The 14,569-nt window shown below is 42.1% G+C and overlaps 1 protein-coding gene across 2 annotated transcripts in view; it reads right to left on the bottom strand.

The window, feature by feature from the left end:
- RGL3 (ral guanine nucleotide dissociation stimulator like 3) overlaps window positions 1-14,569 on the bottom strand; it is a 44,350-nt gene extending 29,781 nt beyond the window's left edge. Inside the window, exons 1-2 of one of the 2 annotated variants that reach the window (XM_063449545.1) lie at window positions 14,292-14,569; window positions 10,911-11,039 (exon numbers count right to left, since the gene is read on the bottom strand). In XM_063449545.1, the coding sequence (XP_063305615.1) occupies window positions 10,911-11,030 (120 nt within the window). In that variant the 5' untranslated portion in view covers window positions 11,031-11,039; window positions 14,292-14,569. Of the gene's footprint in view, window positions 1-5,619; window positions 7,457-10,910; window positions 11,040-14,291 lie in introns of those variants that run through there. The other variant, XM_063449547.1, reaches the window with a different exon arrangement.

The following is a 14,569-nucleotide window of genomic DNA, read 5'->3' as shown; positions in this document are numbered from 1 at the left end:
CGCATGCGCGGCAGGAGCCGCGCGCGCATTCAGCCAGTCCATAGGAAAACATTCTCAATGCTTTCCTATGGACGCTGGCGTCTTCTCACTGTGAAAATCAGTGAGACAGCCAGTGAGTCAGTGAGACAGCCACTTGAGGCTGGATTAACCCATAGGTAAACATAGCAGTTTCTCTGAAACTGCTATGTTTACAGCAGAAAGGGTTAATCCTAGATGGACCTGGCACTCAGAGCCCTTCATTAAGCTGAAGTGGTCTGGGTGCCTATAGTGGTCCTTTAAGTCTAGAAACTTAATTTACAAGATAATTATGACACCTGCCTTCAATAGCATCCCAATTACGTCAAACAACTACCAACATTTATAACACAACATTCTTACAAAAATGTTTCAATCCTTAATATAAACTGCAATAAACTGGAGGGGTTTTCATTAATCACTGCAGACTCCTGTACAAGAACAGTTCCTACAGGAGAAATGTCCAGCTAATCACAGGTACATTTCTAAAGATACTTAATATAAACCCCTGCAGAATGACAAGGAGAGGGGGTCGGAGGGGGACAAATCAGCTAATACTGGCAAATGGGTCACTTTCCACATGGATCATACCATCCACAAACACTCATTTTATTACCTCCCTTCAAATGTGACCTAATCTCTGTTCCTTCTTTCTTAGATTAATATACACCCTCTTCTGCTCCATCCCTAATTTCATAACTCGCCTCTATCAGATCTGGATTCAAAAAATACTCTTCTACATATGTCTACATATGTCCATTGAAAACCCCAAAAGATCCCAACCACCCCCCCCCCCCCCCGTGTCTGGCAAAGTCATTCCGACATAGATCCAGAACCCACACAGGCTTCTATTCCATATCTTGATAAAACCTACTCAAATTCTAGAAAAAAACATTTGTTAACAACGATCATCCATCCATAGATCCGAATTATCTGCAAAATTTACCCCATCTCTCTATCTTAAAACCCAATGCATCATTCCTCTTTCTCAAGGACCAGGTCCCAACACCCTTTCTTCATCTTTAGGTCCAAGAACCCTGACACTTGCCTTCTGTCCTGGACCCAAATCCCCGTCATCCCCTCTAAATCTTTCATCTCTGAAACCTCCCCTATTTCACTTTGTCTATAACCCCCGACATCTCTTATTATGTTTGACGTCCTACTCGGATCTTCATATATAAATAGCGATTTGATAACGTACACAAGAAGCATGTTAAAGCATCAGTAGGGTTCAGCTGAGGTCATAGGCAGGTATTATGCAAGCAGCCCATGTGTAACATAACATTTACCCCGGAAGGTTAGATACTAACCAGGACATGTTTTTATATCTAACTAGACATGGCTAAGGTACATAGTTATAAACGTTTAAGACATTTCACACTGTTGGGGTTTATTCATCAAAGAGTGAATTATAGTGAATTTAGTTGACTTATAAAAGGTCTACAACTCAGCTATGCTCACATCTTGGGTAATTTACTCTGAATTTAGCAATTTAAATGTTTAATTCACCACTATTCAGTAGGTTATACACAGTAAGGGCAGATGTTATACACTGTATATTACGAGGATACAGTAAGTGCAGCAGTGATACTCTGTGTATTATAAGGAGGTACAGTAAGTGCAGCAGTGATACCCTGTGTATTATAAGGAGGTACAGTAAGTGCAGTAGTGATACTCTGTGTATTATAAGGAGGTACAGTAAGTGCAGTAGTGATACTCTGTGTATTATAAGGAGGTACAGTAAGTGCAGTAGTGATACTCTGTGTATTATAAGGAGGTACAGTAAGTGCAGCAGTGATACTCTGTGTATTATAAGGAGGTACAGTAAGTGCAGTAGTGATACTCTGTGTATTATAAGGAGGTACAGTAAGTGCAGCAGTGATACCCTGTGTATTATAAGGAGGTACAGTAAGTGCAGTAGTGATACCCTGTGTATTATAAGGAGGTACAGTAAGTGCAGCAGTGATACTCTGTGTATTATAAGGAGGTACAGTAAGTGCAGCAGTGATACCCTGGGTATTATAAGGAGGTACAGTAAGTGCAGTAGTGATACTCTGTGTATTATAAGGAGGTACAGTAAGTGCAGCAGTGATACCCTGTGTATTATAAGGAGGTACAGTAAGTGCAGCAGTGATACTCTGTGTATTATAAGGAGGTACAGTAAGTGCAGTAGTGATACTCTGTGTATTATAAGGAGGTACAGTAAGTGCAGTAGTGATACTCTGTGTATTATAAGGAGGTACAGTAAGTGCAGTAGTGATACCCTGGGTATTATAAGGAGGTACAGTAAGTGCAGTATTGATACTACGAGGATACAGTAAGTGCAGTAGTGATACCCTGTGTATTATAAGGAGGTACAGTAAGTGCAGTATTGAAACCCTGTATTATTTTAAGGAGATACGGTAAGTGCAGTATTGATACTCTGTGTATTATAAGGAGGTACAGTAAGTGCAGCAGTGATACTCTGTGTATTATAAGGAGGTACAGTAAGTGCAGCAGTGATACCCTGGGTATTATAAGGAGGTACAGTAAGTGCAGTAGTGATACTCTGTGTATTATAAGGAGGTACAGTAAGTGCAGCAGTGATACCCTGTGTATTATAAGGAGGTACAGTAAGTGCAGTAGTGATACTCTGTGTATTATAAGGAGGTACAGTAAGTGCAGTAGTGATACCCTGGGTATTATAAGGAGGTACAGTAAGTGCAGTATTGATACTACGAGGATACAGTAAGTGCAGTAGTGATACCCTGTGTATTATAAGGAGGTACAGTAAGTGCAGTATTGAAACCCTGTATTATTTTAAGGAGATACGGTAAGTGCAGTATTGATACTCTGTGTATTATAAGGAGGTACAGTAAGTGCAGCAGTGATACTCTGTGTATTATAAGGAGGTACAGTAAGTGCAGCAGTGATACCCTGGGTATTATAAGGAGGTACAGTAAGTGCAGTAGTGATACTCTGTGTATTATAAGGAGGTACAGTAAGTGCAGCAGTGATACCCTGTGTATTATAAGGAGGTACAGTAAGTGCAGCAGTGATACTCTGTGTATTATAAGGAGGTACAGTAAGTGCAGTAGTGATACTCTGTGTATTATAAGGAGGTACAGTAAGTGCAGTAGTGATACTCTGTGTATTATAAGGAGGTACAGTAAGTGCAGTAGTGATACCCTGGGTATTATAAGGAGGTACAGTAAGTGCAGTATTGATACTACGAGGATACAGTAAGTGCAGTAGTGATACCCTGTGTATTATAAGGAGGTACAGTAAGTGCAGTATTGAAACCCTGTATTATTTTAAGGAGATACGGTAAGTGCAGTATTGATACTCTGTGTATTATAAGGAGGTACAGTAAGTGCAGCAGTGATACTCTGTGTATTATAAGGAGGTACAGTAAGTGCAGCAGTGATACCCTGGGTATTATAAGGAGGTACAGTAAGTGCAGTAGTGATACTCTGTGTATTATAAGGAGGTACAGTAAGTGCAGCAGTGATACCCTGTGTATTATAAGGAGGTACAGTAAGTGCAGTAGTGATACTCTGTGTATTATAAGGAGGTACAGTAAGTGCAGTAGTGATACCCTGGGTATTATAAGGAGGTACAGTAAGTGCAGTATTGATACTACGAGGATACAGTAAGTGCAGTAGTGATACCCTGTGTATTATAAGGAGGTACAGTAAGTGCAGTATTGAAACCCTGTATTATTTTAATGAGATACGGTAAGTGCAGTATTGATACTCTGTGTATTATAAGGAGGTACAGTAAGTGCAGTATTGAAACCCTGTATTATTTTAAGGAGATACGGTAAGTGCAGTATTGATACTCTGTGTATTATAAGGAGGTACAGTAAGTGCAGCAGTGATACTCTGTGTATTATAAGGAGGTACAGTAAGTGCAGCAGTGATACCCTGGGTATTATAGGGAGGTACAGTAAGTGCAGTAGTGATACTCTGTGTATTATAAGGAGGTACAGTAAGTGCAGCAGTGATACCCTGTGTATTATAAGGAGGTACAGTAAGTGCAGTAGTGATACTCTGTGTATTATAAGGAGGTACAGTAAGTGCAGTAGTGATACCCTGGGTATTATAAGGAGGTACAGTAAGTGCAGTATTGATACTACGAGGATACAGTAAGTGCAGTAGTGATACCCTGTGTATTGTAAGGAGGTACAGTAAGTGCAGTATTGAAACCCTGTATTATTTTAATGAGATACGGTAAGTGCAGTATTGATACTCTGTGTATTATAAGGAGGTACAGTAAGTGCAGTATTGAAACCCTGTATTATTTTAAGGAGATACGGTAAGTGCAGTATTGATACTCTGTGTATTATAAGGAGGTACAGTAAGTGCAGCAGTGATACCCTGTGTATTATAAGGAGGTACAGTAAGTGCAGTAGTGATACTCTGTGTATTATAAGGAGGTACAGTAAGTGCAGTAGTGATACCCTGGGTATTATAAGGAGGTACAGTAAGTGCAGTATTGATACTACGAGGATACAGTAAGTGCAGTAGTGATACCCTGTGTATTATAAGGAGGTACAGTAAGTGCAGTATTGAAACCCTGTATTATTTTAAGGAGATACGGTAAGTGCAGTATTGATACTACGAGGATACAGTAAGTGCAGTAGTGATACCCTGTGTATTATAAGGAGGTACAGTATGTGCAGTATTGAAACCCTGTATTATTTTAATGAGATACGGTAAGTGCAGTATTGATACTCTGTGTATTATAAGGAGGTACAGTAAGTGCAGTATTGAAACCCTGTATTATTTTAAGGAGATACGGTAAGTGCAGTATTGATACTCTGTGTATTATAAGGAGGTACAGTAAGTGCAGCAGTGATACCCTGTGTATTATAAGGAGGTACAGTAAGTGCAGTAGTGATACTCTGTGTATTATAAGGAGGTACAGTAAGTGCAGTAGTGATACCCTGTGTATTATAAGGAGGTACAGTAAGTGCAGTATTGAAACCCTGTATTATTTTAAGGAGATACGGTAAGTGCAGTATTGATACTACGAGGATACAGTAAGTGCAGTAGTGATACCCTGTGTATTATAAGGAGGTACAGTAAGTGCAGTATTGAAACCCTGTATTATTTTAAGGAGATACGGTAAGTGCAGTATTGATACTCTGTGTATTATAAGGAGGTACAGTAAGTGCAGTATTGATACTCTGTGTATTATAAGGAGGTACAGTAAGTGCAGTATTGATACTCTGTGTATTATAAGGAGGTACAGTAAGTGCAGTATTGATACCCTGTGTTATTATAAGGAGGTACAGTAAGTGCAGTAGTGATACTCTGTGTATTATAAGGAGGTACAGTAAGTGCAGTAGTGATACTCTGTGTATTATAAGGAGGTACAGTAAGTGCAGTAGTGATACTCTGTGTATTATAAGGAGGTACGGTAAGTGCAGTATTGATACCCTGTATTATTTTAAGGAGGTACAGTAAGTGCAGTCGTTACACAGAGATGCTGCATTGTGTTTTCTTCTACATGTAATGTAACAGGATCTTCTTATATGTGTATGTTCTAGGTAATAATAACAAATACCTCTTTACCATGCACGTACTCCCAGGGGGAGAGAAAGATAGAGACAGAGATTACCATAGTAATTTCCTTGCCCATGGCCCGAGAGGGTTTGGGTTCTGGGGATTGCTCCTCGTCTGACATCTGTCTGTGTATGTCAGAGTCCCACTGGACCACGTCTCACAACGCAAAACAAAGTAACACCAGCTCTGCCAACATAATCCGAATTTTGAGAGAAAGAGAGAGAGAGAAAGTGGAGAAAGAAAGAGAGAAGAGGAGAAGACAAACCGGTAGGTTAAATAGGAAGAAAGTTGCGAAGAACAAAAACGGACTGATAAACCAAAAAAAATGTAGAGTTATTGGTAGATGAAAAATTGCAAAGAGAATAAAGACTGTCTCATTGAAGCTGTAGGAAATAGTCTAATCCGCGTTCCAAACATAATCCTTCGTGACACTGTGAAGTTTTTGTTGTAGAATAATCCAGGGTCACCAGATCAAATGGATAAGAAATGCCTAGAAGAGTCTATCTATTCTAAACGGAATCCTGGACTGCTAGTTTGTAAATATTGTGGTAATCCGTCACTAACAGTCTGTAATTCCTGTGATAATCCTGTATATCCGTGGATAATCTCAGACTATCAGACTGCGAAACCTGATTTCATCCAGGAACGTCCGCCAACGGATCCACCAAACTGCTGGAATAATCCTTGAAAGGTAATCTTTAAATAGTTTGATTAACCCTGCATTGACAGTCTAGAAATATTGAGATAATTCCGGTTTGACAGTCTATAACTCCTGATATAATCCTAGACGAAATCCATCAATAGTCATTTAAAATTGCAGAAATAATCCTGGACTGGCATTCGATAAAATCCCAGGATAATCCACTAGTGATCTGTCTAAATAAATTAAATTTTTAAAATTTTGATCATATAGAATTTCTTCTCTGCCAAACGGTTATATTACCCCACGCACTGGGGTAATCCAGTCTGAATTTTGTGATAATCCTGATAGGGCCGTCTATAGATCCTGAAATTGCCTTTTAATGTGTGATTAGTGGGTGATTCCTGGGATGGCAGTCTATAAATCCAAGGATAATTTTGGAATGGTGATTGAGAATCCAATGCTAATCTTGTTCTATAAATCCAGAAAAATTGTTGAAATACTTTTCTATAAATCCAGAGATTGTCTTGAAACACTGTTTTTTAAATCCAGTAAATCTACTAAGAAGGACTATAATCCCGTATAACCTTGTGATATGCAAAGCCCCGTAGCAATTGACCGGAATCTGGTAGAAATTCTGGGATTAAATTGAGTTACATTCTAACAACCTTGGACGAATCCTTGGTCTCTATGGTGACATTGGTCCCGGTGTCAGTCATTTACAGGTAGACATTCCCTCCACCTGTCCCAGGTCACAGGCGTCCTCTCTATGATACTTTCTCGATGATGTTACTGATAGCTACATTTATTGATAGTCTACTTTACAGCATACTGTGATCTTCTAAAACTATTCTACACCTCTCTTATCAGCTCCCGCCTCCTTCTTGTTCTTTGCAAACTCCAGTCTTCTGCGAAAAAGCCTGCCTCTTGCTTCCCTCTTGCACAATCTCAGTTTTTCTCTCTGTTTCACTCATTGTCTTCTTCAATCTCAGATACTTTCTCCGTTCATTACCTAAAGCACTATCACATCTTCTCTGTCATGACTTCCCTGCAAACATGCATCTACTACCCTCGGTGGCTGTTCCCACCAGACCCTTTTATTGTCCTTTTCTAAGAGTTGTCCTTGACGTCCCCTTTCCTCTCTGTTAAGCTGTTGTGGAAACTTTTCTTTTGAAATCCTCAGCCTTGCCTGATATCATCAAGGGATTAAATACCAACCCAGCACAGAGAGGGAGAGGAGGATTGTGGAAGAGGGAGGAGGGGAGGGGTGGTGAGCCCTGGGAAGTAGGGAGGAGGGAAATGGTAAACCACCATAGAAAAAAAAAACTTTTAGTAAAAAAACTTAGGAAAACAAAGAAAGAGGAGCGAAAGAAGATCGGGGAAGTGGCATGAAGGGTGTGTGCATTATTTCCACGGGGAGATAGGCGTGACGTGAACTTCAAAAGATTGATAGAGAGAATGTATAATGGAAGTGGAAGGAGGAGAGAAATTAGCTGGTATAAGAAAGGTCATTGTAAGGTTAGCTGGTTCTGGTGGGAAATGGCCAACCTATAATGAACGCAAGGCCAGAGGGTGGAAGAGAAATCGGGAGAGAGTCAGAAGACAACCCTGATTTATAGAGTCTAGACGAGAGTCAAGTGGAAGGAAGACCCTTCTATTGATATTAAGGATTACCCAGAAGAAATGAGCAGTCTCTCAATCTGAGAATAATTACATCTACAGAGAAGCTCACTGTAATAGGAACAAACTGTGCCGGGAGTCAGGCTCTGTGCTGACTTTGTTATTTTCACAATACACAAAAACCAGAGGGGTTTGTTTCCAAAACAGAGAGAAATATGAAAGAGCGTCTGAGTCTCACTATGGATGTAACGATCCCCTCCAGGAACTACATAGCGACATATCTTTAATGATAATAAGGCTCACATAAGGAGGACTATATCTATACATTATATCACAGGGTAATAGAGCACTCAGGAGACGGGTTACTGTAATAAGATGTTACAGCAAGCATGTCAAACTCAAAGTGTGTCACGGGCCACATAAACAAGGTTTAAGTTTATGTGGGCCGCACACACACACACACACACACTCACTCACTGACAGACACACACACACATACTCACAGACACACACACATACTCACAGACACACACACTGACAGACACACATACAGACACACTGACAGACAGACACACATACTCACTGACAGACAGACACACATACTCCCTGACAGACACACACATACTTGCTGACAGACACACACACATACTCACAGACAGACACACTGACAGATACACACACATACTCACTGACAGACACACACATACTTGCTGACAGACACACACATGCTTGCTGACAGACACTGACACACACACACATACTCACAGACAGACACACACACATACTCACAGACAGACAGACACACACACACACACACTCACTGACAGACACACATATTTGCTGACAGACACACACACACATACAGACACTGACACACACACACATACACACACACACATACTGACAGACAGACACACACACACATACTCACTGACAGACACACATATTTGCTGACAGACACACACACACATACAGACACTGACACACACACACACACACACATACTCACAGAGAGACACACACATACTCACAGACACACACAGACATACAGACAGACACACTGAAAGACACACATACTCACTGACAGACACACACACTCACTCACTGACAGACACACAGACACACACACATACTCACAGACACACACACTGACAGACACACATACAGACACACTGACAGACAGACACACATACTCACTGACAGACAGACACACATACTCCCTGACAGACACACACATACTTGCTGACAGACACACACACATACTCACAGACAGACACACTGACAGATACACACACATACTCACTGACAGACACACACATACTTGCTGACAGGCACACACATGCTTGCTGACAGACACTGACACACACACACACACACATACTCACTGACAGACACACATATTTGCTGACAGACACACACACACATACAGACACTGACACACACACATACACACACACACATACTGACAGACAGACACACACACACACATACTCACTGACAGACACACATATTTGCTGACAGACACACACACACACACATACAGACACTGACACACACACATACTCACAGAGAGACACACACATACTCACAGACACACACAGACATACAGACAGACACACTGAAAGACACACACATACTCACTGACAGACACACACACGCACACACTGACAGACACACTCACACACATACTGACAGACAGACAGACACACACACACACATACTCACTGACAGACACACACACACATACAGACACTGACACACACACACACACATACTCACAGAGAGACACACACATACTCACAGACACACACAGACATACAGACACACACACATACTCACAGACAGACACACACATACTCACTGACAGACACACACACACACACACATACTCACTGACAGACACACACATACTTGCTGACAGACACACACACACACACACTCACTGAATGACAGACAGACACACACACACTCACTGACTGACTGACAGACTCACACACATACTCACTGACAGACACACACACATACTCACTGACAGACACACACATACTTGCTGACAGACGCACACACATACTTGCTGACAGACACACACTCACACACTTACACACACATACTTTTCTTTATTGCTCCTTACCTTTTTAGAGCATCTCCCTGGGGTCCTTCCTGCTCCTCACTGCTCCCGCGCGCAGTTTAGTGATGCCGGGTGCCGGAATATGACGTCATATTCCGGCACCCAGCTTCACTTCAGTCGGGGCACGCGAGGGAGCAGTGAGGAGCAGGAACACTGAGTTCCCTCGCTGCTTCCACCGTCCCTTCCTCCCCGGTCGGGTAAAGGATAACAGAGTAGGCACTTGCAATGTGGGGAAAGCAAGTGCCTACTCTGCTTGGAACATTAGGCATGTGCTCGCGGCTCGCCCGCGAGTTTGACTTGCTTGTGTTACAGGGTAATAAGGCGCTCAGGAGCCGGGTTACTGTAATAAGATGTTACAGGGTAATAAGGCACTCAGGAGACGGGTTACTGTAATAAGATGTTACAGGGTAATAAGGCACTCAGGAGCCGGGTTACTGTAATAAGATGTTACAGGGTAATAAGGCACTCAGGACCCGGGTTACTGTAATAAGATGTTACAGGGTAATAAGGCACTCAGGAACTGGGTTACTGTAATAAGATGTTACAGGGTTATAAGGCACTCAGAAGCCGGGTTACTATAATAAGATGTTACACGGGGTAATAAGATACTCAGGAGCCAGGTTACTGTAATAAGATGTTACAGAGTAATAAGGCACTCAGGAGCCGGGTTACTGTAATAAGATGTTACAGGGTAATAAGGTACTCAGGAGCTGGGTTACTGTAATAAGATGTTACAGGATAATAAGGCGCTCAGGAGCCGGGTTACTGTAATAAGATGTTACGGGGTAATAAGGCGCTCAGGAGCTGGGTTACTGTAATAAGATGTTACAGTGTAATAAGGTACTCAGGAGCCGGGTTACTGTAATAAGATGTTACAGGGTAATAAGGCACTCAGGGTTACTGTAATAAGATGTTACATGGTAATAAGGCACTCGGGGCGTAGATGAAAGTTACTGACCTTGTTCCCATTATCCTCTTTTCCTTCAGGTGTCAGGCTGCGATATGCTCTTAGTACAATGCCCCAGCTCATATCCAGTTCTAAGGAAAAATTGGCCCGTAGCTCAGGATCCCCAAACATTGTAAATATCTGAGGAGATATTATTTCATAACAATACATCACACACTGATTACACTGTATGTATAATATAACACGCAATGCAATATCTACACACACACACACACATATATATATATATATACATACAAAGGGTTGCATAACTGTATATTAATAATACCAGTAATGAGGAACTTTCTCAATGAGCTGACCCTGAGACTCTCCATTAATCCTTTCATGGATCATCACAAACAGTTTGTTTAGTGACTCAGCAACTGTGGAGGCCAAAAGGTTTAAATCCAACAGCTCAATGAAAACCTTAACCTTAGCGTTCAAACATTTATTACGTTTAAAGGGAAACCATAGTGTCAGGAAAACAAAGTTGTTTTCCTGGCACTATAGCTCCCTATAGTGTCCCCCTCCTTTGTTCCGCCTCCCCAACGTGGTGCAGAAGAGGTTAAAAAAATATACTGTCACCTGATTCCAGAGCCGATGTCTGCTTGTGCTGGTTCAGGCTTCGCCTCTGTTCCTCCACTGCCGACGCCAACCAGCGGGGGGTGACATAATGCGCATGCACGGCATGACGCTGGATGTCCTCATACACAGCGCCAGGACGTCCAGCATCAGTTAGGTGACTAAAGTAACTTAACCCGGAAGTCCCTGTAGTGGCTGCCTGGTAGAAAGCATCTAGAGGTGGAGTTAACCCTCCAAGGCAATTATTGTAGTTTATTAAACACTGCAATAATTACAATTGCAGGGTTAACGGACCTGAGACACTACACCCAAGCCACTTCAATGAGCTGACGTAGTCTGGGAGCCTATACTGTCCCTTTAATTACCACATCAGGACACCCCTGTCTTGGGTCTATCTAAGGCAGAGAAACACACTTCCTTGTATCCGTACCCATTCATACCTGCAGAAACACTGTGACAGGCTGAATGCAGTCAGCTGACACTCTCAGCCAATCACAGCTGCCAATTGCTGCTCAGGCTAATGCTTCCTCAATAGTCCAAGCAGCACAGATGGGAATAACTATTTGTCCTGTCATTCTAGTAATTCGTGATTAGAAATATCTCATCCTGATGTATATACAACCTGTTCTATCACATACCTGACTATTTATCCTCACAATTTGCCCATTTATCCTGAGGCTGAGGTATCATCTGAAGACTCCAGGTTTGTTCAATAAGCAGTTTGTTGTAGTTTGTTAACACATATACAGCAATAAAACCAAACAGAAAAAAAAAAAATCTCACTGAATATTGTTATTATTTTTGAGGCACCAACAAATTCTGCAGCGCTGTACAATGGGGTAGCTCCTGCAAAACTGAGCAGTTTGGCGGAGATATCCCGGGTTGCAGAGCTGAAAACATTAATCTGAGGTGCTCCCCAGACTGGTGACACCGTAACAAATCGAGTGATACTAGAATTGAGGCTTGTAGCCACCGGGAACCGCGGCAGCAAATTGCGACGGCCTTCAAGCAACAGAGCTGGGGAAATGCGGTCAGTTTTCTCATGCTGGACAAAGCAGCTGGACACAGCAACTAAATAAAGCTGCCCTCCTTGCCACCCTTTAGACAGGAGGGTGTTATCCCGGTCCCCACGGGCTGACTCCTCATACTTCTGACGAACTCAGGCGATTGATACTGCACAGGTACCGTTCACTGCAGATTTAAGATGGCAGATGCACTTTCCAACCCTGCACATAATCTGACACAGCGTGAGGAGGTCCAACACAGCACTATTGGGCAACTGTTAAAGCGCTTGGATGAGCATTTTGAAGACTTCTGGGCAAAATTGGCTGCATGCATAATAGTAGCAACCAATCAAGACCAGGAGGGACGGCGGAGTAGAGAGGCTGGAGAAGAGTGGGTCCCCTTCGGGCACTACCTCCTTACAAGCATCCGTGTCTTCTACCTTAAGCCTGCCTTGGCTGAAGGCCAGCAGGGCGACAACCCTGGCGTGTCGACCATGGAGGCTAAAGGTCCACCACCGCTGACGGCGACAGTCCAATAGGAGCTTTGGCAATGGCTGGATCCCAATAGGGAGAGACTTGGCCTTGTTTATGAGAACCCAAGTCTGTGGTTCTGTGATGCATGCCTTCGTGACGGCCTGGGGCTGGAGGGTCACTATTCTTCACGACTGCCGACCTGTTCCTACCGGCTATCCCCATACACTCCCAAGCTGGGGCATCGGGTGATACTTGCTGTCGCGCATGGAGCTACTCGCTATCCTTGCATGTTCCCTTGATACCTGCTGATTTGTCACTCTATCTCATACCCTCATCTCTAGCTCCATTTCTTTATTAATACAGGGACTTACATTTTCTTTAACTACACCTTATACCTGTGCAGTGTAGTTGTTTGCTAGAAAGTCCAGCTTCACTGGCCACCTTCTCATGTAAATCTAGCCTAATAGGCAACATTTCTATTTAGTGTCAGCCACCATGCGCTACCTTACCCTGTTAGCAAATATTGTATATGTTTTTAGCTTTGAGATGGCAGAAAAGCCTGTGTTGCATATTAATACTCTCTAACCTTTTACTTAAAATAAAAAAGAGGCAGAAGATGTTAGGAGTTTCTTCACATGTATTCAAATACTGTCAAGCTCAAATTTGTATTGTTGTATTTGTACTGCATTACTGCTCATGTGAGTACTTGCTCAGACCCCTTTTTGACTGCTGTTTACCGCTATCTTGCCTCAATAAAACATTGACTTAAATTTTTTTTAAAATAAATGTTTCGTTCTTTTGCCTACAATTTTCCATCTCTTTTATCTACGAACAATGAGCGCAGAATGTTTGAAGGACTGATTTCACAACAAGCAGAATGAGCCCAAATTCTTATAAGATGGCGGGGTAACGTAATGTAATATTGCCTTACCACAAGAGTAGTTGATACCTGACATAGCCTTCCAGTGGAAGCAGTAATTGCTAACCAAGTAAAGGAATTTGTAGAGTGTCAGGGATGTTTATAAATCTAACCCACAGACAAATTATGTAAAATCAGTCTGATGTTTCATAACGGGCAAGATATATATGCCAGGGGCCCCATCTGCGGGCACAATGTGCGTTCCTAAATTTCTCTCCTAACTTTGCTCTTTTGATATTTCTAAGTCAATCTCTGCATTATAAGGGGGTCTGCCATTACTAGTCTTATAGGGTATAATTAATAAACATCAGTGTAAAAATATATCCCAGTTTACCTCACCATCAGCAATTAACCTGGAGATAAGATAGGGGGGGTGGAGGTGGATGGGATTATAATAAATACACTGTATCATACCTCCAAAATCTGCTTCTCCCGGACTTTTATTATTCCTCTCACTGCACCAGGAATCCTTCCTTCATATCCTGCCCTCCCTGAACTACTATTCTGCAGACTCAGGAGAGGGTGGTGTGTGGAGGACAGTCACTTCCTCTGACCCTTCTATGCTTTCCCAGAAACACAAAACAAAGACAGTGTTTGCTGTTTTTCAATGTCACATAAACTGAATCAATAACACAAGCAGGGATTGGTTACTGTAATAAGATGTTATAGGGTAATAAGGCACTCAGGAGCCG

This window comes from Pelobates fuscus, chromosome 3, assembly GCF_036172605.1.
Source record: "Pelobates fuscus isolate aPelFus1 chromosome 3, aPelFus1.pri, whole genome shotgun sequence".
Taxonomy (NCBI): domain Eukaryota; kingdom Metazoa; phylum Chordata; class Amphibia; order Anura; family Pelobatidae; genus Pelobates; species Pelobates fuscus.
Note: the sequence above shows the minus strand (reverse complement) of the source record. Positions and strands in the feature narration are given on the sequence as shown.